At 46.6% G+C, this 11565-nt stretch overlaps 1 protein-coding gene across 7 annotated transcripts in view; it reads left to right on the top strand.

The window, feature by feature from the left end:
* The window catches only part of zmiz1a (zinc finger, MIZ-type containing 1a), a 265059-nt gene extending 257023 nt beyond the window's left edge, over positions 1 to 8036 (top strand). For 6 of the 7 annotated variants that reach the window (XM_042299067.1, XM_042299068.1, XM_042299069.1 and 3 more), the window contains 8 exons: positions 222 to 327; positions 2439 to 2599; positions 3101 to 3168; positions 3424 to 3492; positions 3725 to 3993; positions 4148 to 4350; positions 5333 to 5617; positions 6112 to 8036. In XM_042299067.1, coding sequence (XP_042155001.1) covers positions 222 to 327; positions 2439 to 2599; positions 3101 to 3168; positions 3424 to 3492; positions 3725 to 3993; positions 4148 to 4350; positions 5333 to 5617; positions 6112 to 6219 — 1269 coding nt within the window. In that variant the 3' untranslated portion in view covers positions 6220 to 8036. The remainder of the gene's footprint in view (positions 1 to 221; positions 328 to 2438; positions 2600 to 3100; positions 3169 to 3423; positions 3493 to 3724; positions 3994 to 4147; positions 4351 to 5332; positions 5618 to 6111) is intronic. The other variant, XM_042299071.1, reaches the window with a different exon arrangement.
* The last annotated feature ends 3529 nt before the right edge of the window (positions 8037 to 11565 follow it).

Here is an 11565-nt window from a genome sequence, read left to right on the forward strand (position 1 = left end):
CCCCTGTTGCATATAAACTTGGCAGTGGTTATTCAGTGGTTATTCAGTTGAATTTCTGTTATATAGCCGGTCAACATAGCGATGCTATGATTGGTTGAGACACCTCTGTGCTGTGATGTGTACAGAAGGTGTAGAAGCTAACACACTATAGTAGAATTCACTGTTCGTGACCCACTCTTTATTTAGGTCTCTATGTCTTCATGTATTTTCTCTATGTGCAGTCGCACCTGTTTGTGCTGCAGCTGGTCCACAGGCCTTCAGTCCGCTCCGTCCTGCAAGGGCTCCTGAAGAAGAGACTCCTGCCTGCAGAACACTGCATCACCAAGAGTATGTTACTATTGCTATACTGCTGTTGTAGTAGGGCATTTACCCTGTTTAACTGTAACTCTGACTCCTGCCTGCAGAACGCTGCATCACCAAGAGCATGTTACCATTACTATGCTGTACTATACTACAACTATAATATACTGTACTATACTACTACTTTACTACCTTTACATCAATCTTCTGTGCAAGAATATGCCATCAGTCAAATCAAATTGAATTAGTCACATGCGCCGAATACAACAGGTGTTAGTAGACCTTACAGTGAAATGCTGAATACAACAGGTGTAGTAGACCTTACAGTGAAATGCTGAATACAACAGGTGTAGTAGACCTTACAGTGAAATGCTGAATACAACAGGTGTAGAAGACCTTACAGTGAAATGCTGAATACAACAGGTGTAGTAGACCTTACAGTGAAATGCTGACTTACAAGCCCCTAACCAACAATGCCGTTTAAAAAATACGAATAAGAATAAGAAATAAAAGTAACAAATAATTAAAGAGCAACCTCCCTCCCTCCTTTCCCCTCCCTCCCTCCTTTCCCCTCCCTCCCTCCCTCCCTCCTTCCTTTCCCTTCCCTCCCTCCTTCCTTTCCCCTCCCTCCCTCCTTTCCCCTCCCTCCCTCCTTCCTTTCCCTTCCCTCCCTCCTTCCTTTCCCCTCCTCCTTCCTTTCCCCTCCCTCCCTCCTCCCTCCTTTCCCCTCCCTCCCTCCTTTCCCCTCCCTCCCTCCTCCCTCCTTTCCCCTCCTCCCTCCTTTCCCCTCCCTCCCTCCTCCCTCCTTTCCCCTCCCTCCTTTCCCCTCCCTCCTTTCCCCTCCCTCCCTCCTCCCCACCTTTCCCCTCCCTCCTTTCCCCTCCTCCTTCCTTTCCCCTCGCTCCCTCCTTCCTTTCACCTCCCTCCCTCCTCCCCCTCTCCCCTCCCTCCCTCCTCCCTCCTTTCCCCTCCTCCCTCCTTTCCCCTTCCTCCTTTCCCCTCCCTCCTCTCTCCTTTACCCTTCCTCCCTCCTCCCTCCTTTCCCCTCCCTTCTCCCTCCTTTCCCCTCCCTCCCTCCTTCCTTTCCCCTCCCTCCCTCCTCCTCCCTCCTTTCCCCTCCCTCCCTCCTCCCTCCTTTCCCCTCCCTCCTTTTCCCCTCCTCCTTCCTTTCCCCTCACTCCCTCCTTCCTTTTTCCCCTCCTCCCTCCTTCCCCTCCTCCTCCTTTCCCCTCCTCCCTCCTTTCCCCTCCTCCTTCCTTTCCCCTCCTCCCTCCTTTCCCCTCCTCCCTCCTTTCCCCTCCTCCTTCCTTTCCCTTCACTCCCTCCTTTCCCCTCCCTCCCTCCTTTCCCCCCCTCCTCCTTCCTTTCCCCTCCCTCCCCCCTCCTTTCCCCCCCTCCCTCCTTCCCCTCCTCCTTCCTTTCCCCTCACTCCCTCCCTCCTTTCCCCCTCCCCCCTCCCTTTCCCCCTCCTTCCTCCTTCCTTTCCCCTCCTCCCTCCTTTCCCCTCCTCCTTCCTTTCCCCTCACTCCCTCCTTCCTTTCCCCTCCCTCCTTTCCCCTTCCTCCTTCCTTTCCCCTCCTCCTTCCTTTCCCCTCACTCCCTCCTTCCTTTCCCCTCCCTCCTTTCCCCTCCTCCTTCCTTTCCCCTCACTCCCTCCTTCCTTTCCCCTCCTTCCTTCCTCCCTCCTTTCCCCTCCTCCCTCCTTTCCCCTCCTCCTTCCTTTCCCCTCACTCCCTCCTTCCTTTCCCCTCCTTCCTTTCCCCTCCTCCTTCCTTTCCCCTCACTCCTGCCTTCCTTTCCCCTCCCTCCTTTCCCCTCCCTCCTTTCCCCTCCTCCCTCCTTTCCCCTCCTCCTTCCTTTCCCCTCACTCCCTCCTTCCTTTCCCCTCCCCCCCTTTCCCCTCCCTCCTTCCTCCCTCCTTTCCCCTCCTCCCTCCTTTCCCCTCCTCCTTCCTTTCCCCTCACTCCCTCCTTCCTTTCCCCTCCCCCTTTCCCCTTCCTCCCTCCTTTCCCCTCCTCCCTCCTTTCCCCTCCTCCTTCCTTTCCCCTCACTCCCTCCTTCCTTTACCCTCCCTCCTTTCCCCTCCCTCCTCCCTGCTTTCCCCTCCCTCCTCCCTCCCTCCTTTCCCCTCCCTCCAGTTAAGAGGAACTTCAGCAGCGTAGTGGCCTCGTCGGGTAACACCAGTCTAAACGGGGAGGACGGCGTTGAGCAGACCGCCATCAAAGTCTCCCTCAAATGTCCAATCACCTTCAGGCGCATCCAGCTGCCTGCCAGGGGGCATGACTGCAAACACGTACAGGTAGGATGGCAGGAAAGGGTATGTTTTTTATATACACATTGCCTATCTTATAGGGCTGCAGGTAGCCTAGCGGTTAAGACCGTTGGGACAGTAAACGAAAGGTTGCTGGTTTGAACCCCCAAGCCGTTTAAGTGAACAATCTGTCAATGTGCCCTTGAGCAAGGCACTTAACCCTAACTGTAAGTCTCTGGATAAGAGCGTCTGCTAAATGACTAACATGTAAATTGAGTATATTTTACAAAGGACACGGGTTTCCGCTGACTGTGTACCTAGACCAGGAAAGTCTAGACCAGGAAAGTCTTTATAGCACAAGTTGTTCAGTGAACCACACTGTGATGAGTAAACTTGCCTGAGACCTGAAGACTCATGTTAGCTCCCAGAGCTAATGCTTTGGCTTTAGCTCAGTGGGCTAACCTGGTCTTGAAGCAATACACCTGACAGATCATACAATATTCCCCTGTTTAGGAAATACATGACTCTGATAAGTGTTTTGTCTTCCAGTGTTTTGATCTGGAGTGGTATCTGCAGCTGAACTGTGAGAGGGGGACGTGGAGGTGTCCTGTGTGCAAGTATGTGGTGACCATTTCCAAACTATGTTTTGTCAATAAAGTTGTCTCCTCTTTGAATGAGTTCAAATAATGCCTCTCTCCCTCTCTCTCCCCCTCCATCTCTCTCTCCCCCTCCATCTCTCTTTCCCCCTCCATCTCTCTTTCCCCCTCCCCCTCCATCTCTCCCCCCCCTCCCCCTCCATCTCTCTCCCCTCCCTCTCCTTCCTCCACTCCTCTCTCTCGCTCCCCTTCCTCCCTCCCTCTTTCTCATCGCAGTAAAACTGCATTGTTAGAGGGTTTAGAGGTGGACCAGTACATGTGGGGAATCCTCAACGCCATCCAGAAGTATGTATTATTCTTCCTTATTACTAATAATAGTTATTATTATTAACCTCCAGTGCTTCATGTTCTTTTCCAGTATTCCCACCAGTATTTCTATAGTGTCTAGGACCATAAATATTCCCTTCTTCAACCTACAGTGCTTCATGTTCTTTTCCAGTATTCCCAATATTACTACCATACTGGACTTTTCCACAATATCGGACTGTATAAAAATGTCCCCTTCCTTTTCCCGTAGTTCGGAGTTTGAGGAGGTGACCATTGACCCAACGTGTAGCTGGCGGCCGGTGCCCATCAAGTCTGACCTCCATATTAAAGAAGACCCTGATGGACCGCTGGCCAAACGCTTAAAGACCATGAGCCCCTCCCAGATGACCATGCCCAACGTCATGGAGATGATCGCCCAGCTGGGCCCTGGCCCCTCCCATTACCCATCAGGCCCTGCTCAGCACGGGGGAGGCGGCACCGGGGGAAACCCAGGGGAGTACGGTGGCCCCAGAGGCCCAGGTAATGACCATTTTCAGAATTCAGATATTGCATTTACATTTTAAATGTTTGTTATTTAGTAGACACTCTTATCCAGAGCAACTACAGTCATACTAAGGTAGGTAAAACAACTTAAGAAATCTCTCCCCTTATTTGTGTTTTTCTGTGCTGCTAGGCAACAATTACCACGGCCACGGGAACTTTGACTTCCCCCACGGTAACCCCTCAGGCGGGGGAGGAGGAGGAGGTGGACTGAGAGGGGGAGGAGGATCCCCCATGAGTGACTTTATCAACCCCCCTCAGCTGTCCCACCTCCCAGACGTTCCTGTGGTTCTCCTATCCCAGGACAAGCCCCTCAGCCACGGCATCAACGACCCCGTAAGTCCCCTACACCTCCACCACCAACCACCAGGGCTCACACCAGAGTTGTTGAAAATCCTAATAGAAAAAGTCAAATACCCACATCCAAACATTTCCCAGGTGCAGAGTACAAAAAGTGTCATATGAAAGAAATAGTAATACTTGCACACCGTTGTAAATAATCTCGTATAGGTTGATGTAATTTTGTAAGACCTGTCAAAGAAAAGCACTGATCTGGATCACGTCAGCATTGTGCACAGCGTGTCTTGACAGTCTTGCTCATGTCACCCTCTGTATGTCAGCTCCGAGCTTACTTTAAACCACACTCCTTTCTCTGTCTCTCTCTTTCTCTCCATCCCTCCTTCCCTATCTCTCTCCCTCCATATCTCTCTGTCTCTCTCTGTCTCCCTCCCTATCTCTCTGTCTCCCTCCCTATCTCTCTGTCTCCCTCCATATCTCTCTGTCTCTCTCTGTCTCCCTCCCTATCTCTCTCCCTCCCTATCTCTCTGTCTCCCTCCCTATCTCTCTGTCTCCCTCCCTATATCTCTGTCTCCCTATATCTCTGTCTCCCTCCCTATCTCTCTCCCTCCCTATCTCTCTGCCTCCCTCCCTATCTCTCTGTCTCTCTGTCTCCCTCCCTATCTCTCTGTCTCTCTCTGTCTCCCTCCATATCTCTCTGTCTCTCTCTGTCTCCCTCCCTATCTCTCTGTCTCCCTCCCTCTCTCTCTCTCTGTCTCCCTCCCTATCTCTCTCCCTCCCTATCTCTCTCTCCCTCCCTATCTCTGTCTCCCTCCCTATCTCTCTGTCTCTCTCTGTCTCCTTCCCTATCTCTCTCCCTCCATATCTCTCTGTCTCTCTCTGTCTCCTTCCCTATCTCTCTCCCTCCATATCTCTCTGTCTCTCTCTGTCTCCCTCCCTCCTTCCCTATCTCTCTCCCTCCCTATCTCTCTCCCTCCCTATCTGTCTGTCTCCCTCCCTATCTCTCTGTCTCCCTCCTCAGATGTCTCATCCTTCCACCACTGATCAGCACCATAATTCCATGCAACAGCAGAGTGCACACGTGCCTCCTCACCCCAACAGCCAGTCGTTACATCACGGTGGCAGCCAAGCAGGGCAGTCGTTGCATCACAGCAGCCAATCGTTGCAGCCCCCTCGCCAGCAGGCCCCAACTCCCCAACAGCAGCAAGGCCAGAACAGTCGCCCGCATGGCGATATGAACTTTAACCACTCGTCCTCGGGCATCGAAGGTCAAATTAGTGGTGACATGCCTGAGCCCTCCCTAGATGTAAGTGTGACATCATTGTGACATCGTGCTTACGGATGCGAACATCATTTAAGTAGCGTTAGCATCGTCTGCTAAACCTTATCTCATTGTGAGTGCAACCCAGGATCCTTGGGACGGCCGTTCCCTAAATCCTAACCATAACCCTTACCTAACCTTAACTCTTACACATAACCATTTTACATTTCAACTTCAATGGGGTAAGGTCAGAGTTGGGACATCCCAAGTATTCTGGATAGCAAGGACCCTTTTCTCATTGCCTAACTATGGTTTGATGGGAAAAGTCAACTGCTATAGTATGTTCATACCTTTAGTTGTTTAAATGGACTCTTTGGATAGAAGTGAGAAGTCTAATGACAATGTGTATCTCTTCCCTTATATCTTTCTCTCTCGCTCCATCTCTCTCACTCTCTTTCTCTCTCGCTCTCTCTCTTCCTCTCTTTCCCTCCCTCTTCCTTTCTTTCCCTCCCTCCCTCTCTCTTTCTCTCTCTCTACAGCTGCTTCCAGAGCTGGCCAACCCAGATGAGCTCCTGTCCTATCTGGATCCTCCAGACCTCCCCTCCAACAGCAACGATGACCTCCTCTCCCTCTTCGAGAACAATTAACCTTTCACCTCCCTCACCGCTCGAGCCGAACCCAAACCTTCTCCACAGACAGACACACACACCACAGGGTGTGTCCAACCAGCTGGACTCTCCATAGAGTCCATAGACACACCGTCGTCCTCATATGGACTGGTAGTGGGGACATCGTCAAGTCACACACACACACACACAAACAATGACGTGTAGGTGGCATAGGAGCAACGCTGAGATCATCTGTCAGAACATGAGGCGATGATGAGGATGACAGGGAGTGGACACTGTGTGTGACAGAGTTTGGAAACAGAAAATGCACTCATGACCTCACTTCCTCTTCCTCACACACACTCTTCCTCGTGTAAAGACTCTTTACACTGCTCCGCTGCGGAGCTCCTCCGGCCGACAACATCGACGGCCATGTCGGTTGTCTACCCCTTCAGTGATATTTTATCTCTTGTCTTTTCCAACTTAAACTGTGCAGCTAATAATCACGTTCTATGTGTAGGACGTCACACAGGCCGAACTCTCTGTGTGAGCTTTTAGGGAAAAGTGTTGTAGCATTTTGTATCGTCCTTATTTCCCCCTTATACAAAAAAAGGAAAAAAAATAGATGAATAGGGAAGAAAAGTCATCTTCTTGTCCTAGCCAGTGTTTATATCTATCCTCTTTTGACATGTGTTCTTCCAAGCCCTGACCCCCTGAGACCACAGCCTTTAACCCCTGACCTTTGACCTACAGTGTGTTCTTATAACCTCTGACCTTTAGCTCATAGTGTGTATTTCCAACGGGACGTCCGTCATCACTGGGTACGTACCATCCAGTCTAAGTGAAGCACAACCGACGGTGGGTCACACCACACCACGTGGCAGGCAGAGCCCTGGGAGGAGAGACCAAGGCCTGTGGATGAGGATCCTAACCTAGCTAGCTAGCCCACCCAGTCTACATAAGAATCAGCACTGTTAACTCTATTCAGTCTGTCTATCGCCCCCCTCCAATGTTGTTCAAGTTTCTCTTCCCTGGTGTTACAGTACAATGCCATATCGGACAGTGGGCTATGCAAAAGTACATTTTACAAAAAACTTTGTTTTATGTGTGTATCTGTGTGTATGTGCTAGAGAAAGAGTGAGGATGAGAGTGATAGAAAAAGAGAAGTACAGAGTCCGTCCTTATTTAGTCTATCATAGAGACACAGCTAGTGTTGCAAAAGATAGTCGGCAATTCTAATAGAGCCAGATCCCTCTTTAACGTGAGACTTCCTCTGTTCTACAGGCCTGCAATTGCTCCTGTAACCATACTGTGTGGTGTTAAGAAGTGCATGTGTGCCAATGGTCTTTGTTCTAGATTAGCCAGAAACATTCTAGCCATTGCATTTTTTTATCATGATTTCATTTGACATTTTCATGCAAAGGAATGGTTTTGGCTAATGTCCAGCTTTTTTCTTTTCATGTTTCTTTTATTTCTACTGTTCATTGGAAAATGGCCATGCGTGATGCATCACCAAAGTTATCCTACAGTTTGTAGAAGGAGTTAGGTTGGACATCTACTATAATGTAAGAATAATATGGTCTAAGGCACTGCATCTCAGTGCTAGAGGCGTCACTACAGACCCTGGTTAGATTCCAGGGTGTATCACAACCGGTCGTGATTTGGAGTATCATAGGGCGGCTCAGAATTGGCCCAGCGTCTTCCAGGTTAGGGTTTGGCTGGGGTAGGCCGTCATTGTAAATAAGAATATGTTCTTAACTGACTTGCCTAGTTAAATAAAGGTTACACAATACATCAAAACACTTAGGGAGCCCATCAAAAAGTGTTCTGAACTGATGTGTGGTTGCACTGCATTTCCTATGTCTTGTTACTGTTAAACTGTATTTTGTCAACTTTTGTTCAAAAGGAACCACAATGGTTTATAAAGACAATACTTTAAAATGGTTGCCATCCTGACAATATATGCTTTAAAAATGTTTGCTAATGTATTGGGGAAAAGTAGAGGAAAGTGACTTGACCCTCTATCATTTTTGTTTAAGTCAAGTCTAAATTGTAATACCCTCTGGAATTGAATGTGAGTTATTTTTTATTTTTGTGAATCCTGTTTTGTACAACACAAGATCATCATGCGTATTATTCTATCCTCGTAGCATTTTTGATATTGTTCTCCTATTTTAAGTTATTTTCTGTAATTATTCAGTGACTGTGAGAATAATCATAATTTGGTTTACTTCAGATCATGTAGGCTACTAAATGAAATTGAAGACTTCTCAATCGGTGGATATTTTTAGGACTTAAGAATGATCCCCAACGCTGGTTGAATCACCTGAATACAAATGACCCTACGATATTTTAGGCTGTCTGTCTGTCTGTCTGTGTCTATGTCTGTTTGTTGAAGACAATGCACTGCCACAGTGAGGTATTTTAACTCCCCTGCCCTGTCTATCTGTAGATCTGTGTAGACATGATGCTGAAGTCTGGTCTATCAACATTACTCTCGATACGCCTTGTCCAAGGTTCAGGCTCCACACCAAACTGTAGATGTACAGTCAATGGACACAAGTGGAGTGTGTTAGTTAGAGGGTGCAATGTATTTTCATTTAAAGAAAATGGGAGATGTGATCCCCTGCCCTCTGTTTTCTGTCACTAACATGCAGGAATAGGGTCTGGAGGGTCTCTGAGGGATGCATGTACATAGTGTAAATGACAGATAGAGATACATTAACTTACAGAAATGTAGACATTTTCGCCACACGGGGCAATGATGCGCATTGTGTATTTAGAATTTGTAAAGTTTGCATCCTCCTGTCAGAAGAGACTGTTGAATTGTGGGAAATGGAGTCTGTGTTTGATAGTCTGTACAGCCCTCTGTCTCCAACCACATGTTCATTCATGTAAGATACTTTATCTACTTCTCAAACATGGGGGTGTTGGAAAAGGAGAAAAAAAAGAAACATTTTTTTCCCTTTGTGTAAAACTTGTGTATTTCTCTATTACTTGTGTACTTTATAAAGGTGCTACTACAACAACATAATAAAGATAATTTTGAGGAATAAATCGGGACGTGGGAACCATGAGTGGTTCCTAAAGATTGTTGATACCAAATTTACAGTTTGTACAATTTTGGCAAATTTACAGTTTTTACACAATTAGGCAAAAAAATATTACTTCCAAGGTACAATCTGAAGTGATTGGCACACCAAGTGGCAGTTGTCTTTTTTGTTTTGTACATTCTGTGTACAGTCATTTCATATTCTAAACTGGTCAGAAAAAAATGAATTGTGATTTTTAGTCTTGCAAAACTGTATGTAGTTAGATGACGTGACATCCTAATATTTATCTAATAAATATGTATTCAGATGAAACTCGTGATCTTGGTTTTCTAATACATCTTAAGATCTATGCCCTATGCAACTTTAACCACATTAAATGCATCATCAACCACCAGACAAAGTGGAGAATTCTGGATCTATCAAGACCAACTGACAGTCAAGTCAGTATAAAGACCCTTTATAACAATATAATAGTTCACAAGCTCTCAAGGAAAACACACATTACATGCATGCACCGATTGAAATGACCCTAAAAAGGAAGAGGCTGTTTATAACACATAGTTATTTACAGTGCCTTGCGAAAGTATTCGGCCCCCTTGAACTTTGCGACCTTTTGCCACATTTCAGGCTTCAAACATAAAAATATAAAACTGTATTTTTTTGTGAAGAATCAACAACAAGTGGGACACAATCATGAAGTGGAACGACATTTATTGGATATTTCAAACCTTTTTAACAAATCAAAAACTGAAAATTTGGGCCGTGCAAAATTATTCAGCCCCCTTAAGTTAATACTTTGTAGCGCCACCTTTTGCTGCGATTACAGCTGTAAGTCGCTTGGGGTATGTCTCTATCAGTTTTGCACATCGAGAGACTGACATTTTTTCCCATTCCTCCTTGCAAAACAGCTCGAGCTCAGTGAGGTTGGATGGAGAGCATTTGTGAACAGCAGTTTTCAGTTCTTTCCACAGATTCTCGATTGGATTCAGGTCTGGACTTTGACTTGGCCATTCTAACACCTGGATATGTTTATTTTTGAACCATTCCATTGTAGATTTTGCTTTATGTTTTGGATCATTGTCTTGTTGGAAGACAAATCTCCGTCCCAGTCTCAGGTCTTTTGCAGACTCCCATCAGGTTTTCTTCCAGAATTGTCCTGTATTTGGCTCCATCCATCTTCCCATCAATTTTAACCATCTTCCCTGTCCCTGCTGAAGAAAAGCAGGCCCAAACCATGATGCTGCCACCACCATGTTTGACAGTGGGGATGGTGTGTTCAGGGTGATGAGCTGTGTTGCTTTTACGCCAAACATAATGTTTTGCATTGTTGCCAAAAAGTTCAATTTTGGTTTCATCTGACCAGAGCACCTTCTTCCACATGTTTGGTGTGTCTCCCAGGTGGCTTGTGGCAAACTTTAAACGACACTTTTTATGGATATCTTTAAGAAATGGCTTTCTTCTTGCCACTCTTCCATAAAGGCCAGATTTGTGCAATATACGACTGATTGTTGTCCTATGGACAGAGTCTCCCACCTCAGCTGTAGATCTCTGCAGTTCATCCAGAGTGATCATGGGCCTCTTGGCTGCATCTCTGATCAGTCTTCTCCTTGTATGAGCTGAAAGTTTAGAGGGACGGCCAGGTCTTGGTAGATTTGCAGTGGTCTGATACTCCTTCCATTTCAATATTATCGCTTGCACAGTGCTCCTTGGGATGTTTAAAGCTTGGGAAATCTTTTTGTATCCAAATCCGGCTTTAAACTTCTTCACAACAGTATCTCGGACCTGCCTGGTGTGTTCCTTGTTCTTCATGATGCTCTCTGCGCTTTTAACGGACCTCTGAGACTATTACAGTGCAGGTGCATTTATACGGAGACTTGATTACACACAGGTGGATTGTATTTATCATCATTAGTCATTTAGGTCAACATTGGATCATTCAGAGATCCTCACTGAACTTCTGGAGAGAGTTTGCTGCACTGAAAGTAAAGGGGCTGAATAATTTTGCACGCCCAATTTTTCAGTTTTTGATTTGTTAAAAAAGTTTGAAATATCCAATAAATGTCGTTCCACTTCATGATTGTGTCCCACTTGTTGTTGATTCTTCACAAAAAAATACAGTTTTATATCTTTATGTTTGAAGCCTGAAATGTGGCAAAAGGTCTCAAAGTTCAAGGGGGCCGAATACTTTCGCAAGGCACTGTAACTCATCAAATCAAATTTATTTGTATAGCCCTTCTTACATCAGCTGATATCTCAAAGTGCTATACAGAAACCCAGCCTAAAACCCCAAACAGCAAGCAACGCAGGTGTAGAAGCAAGGTGGCTAGGAAAA

This window comes from Oncorhynchus tshawytscha, linkage group LG16 (assembly GCF_018296145.1).
Source record: "Oncorhynchus tshawytscha isolate Ot180627B linkage group LG16, Otsh_v2.0, whole genome shotgun sequence".
In the NCBI taxonomy this organism is placed as follows: Eukaryota; Metazoa; Chordata; class Actinopteri; order Salmoniformes; family Salmonidae; genus Oncorhynchus; species Oncorhynchus tshawytscha.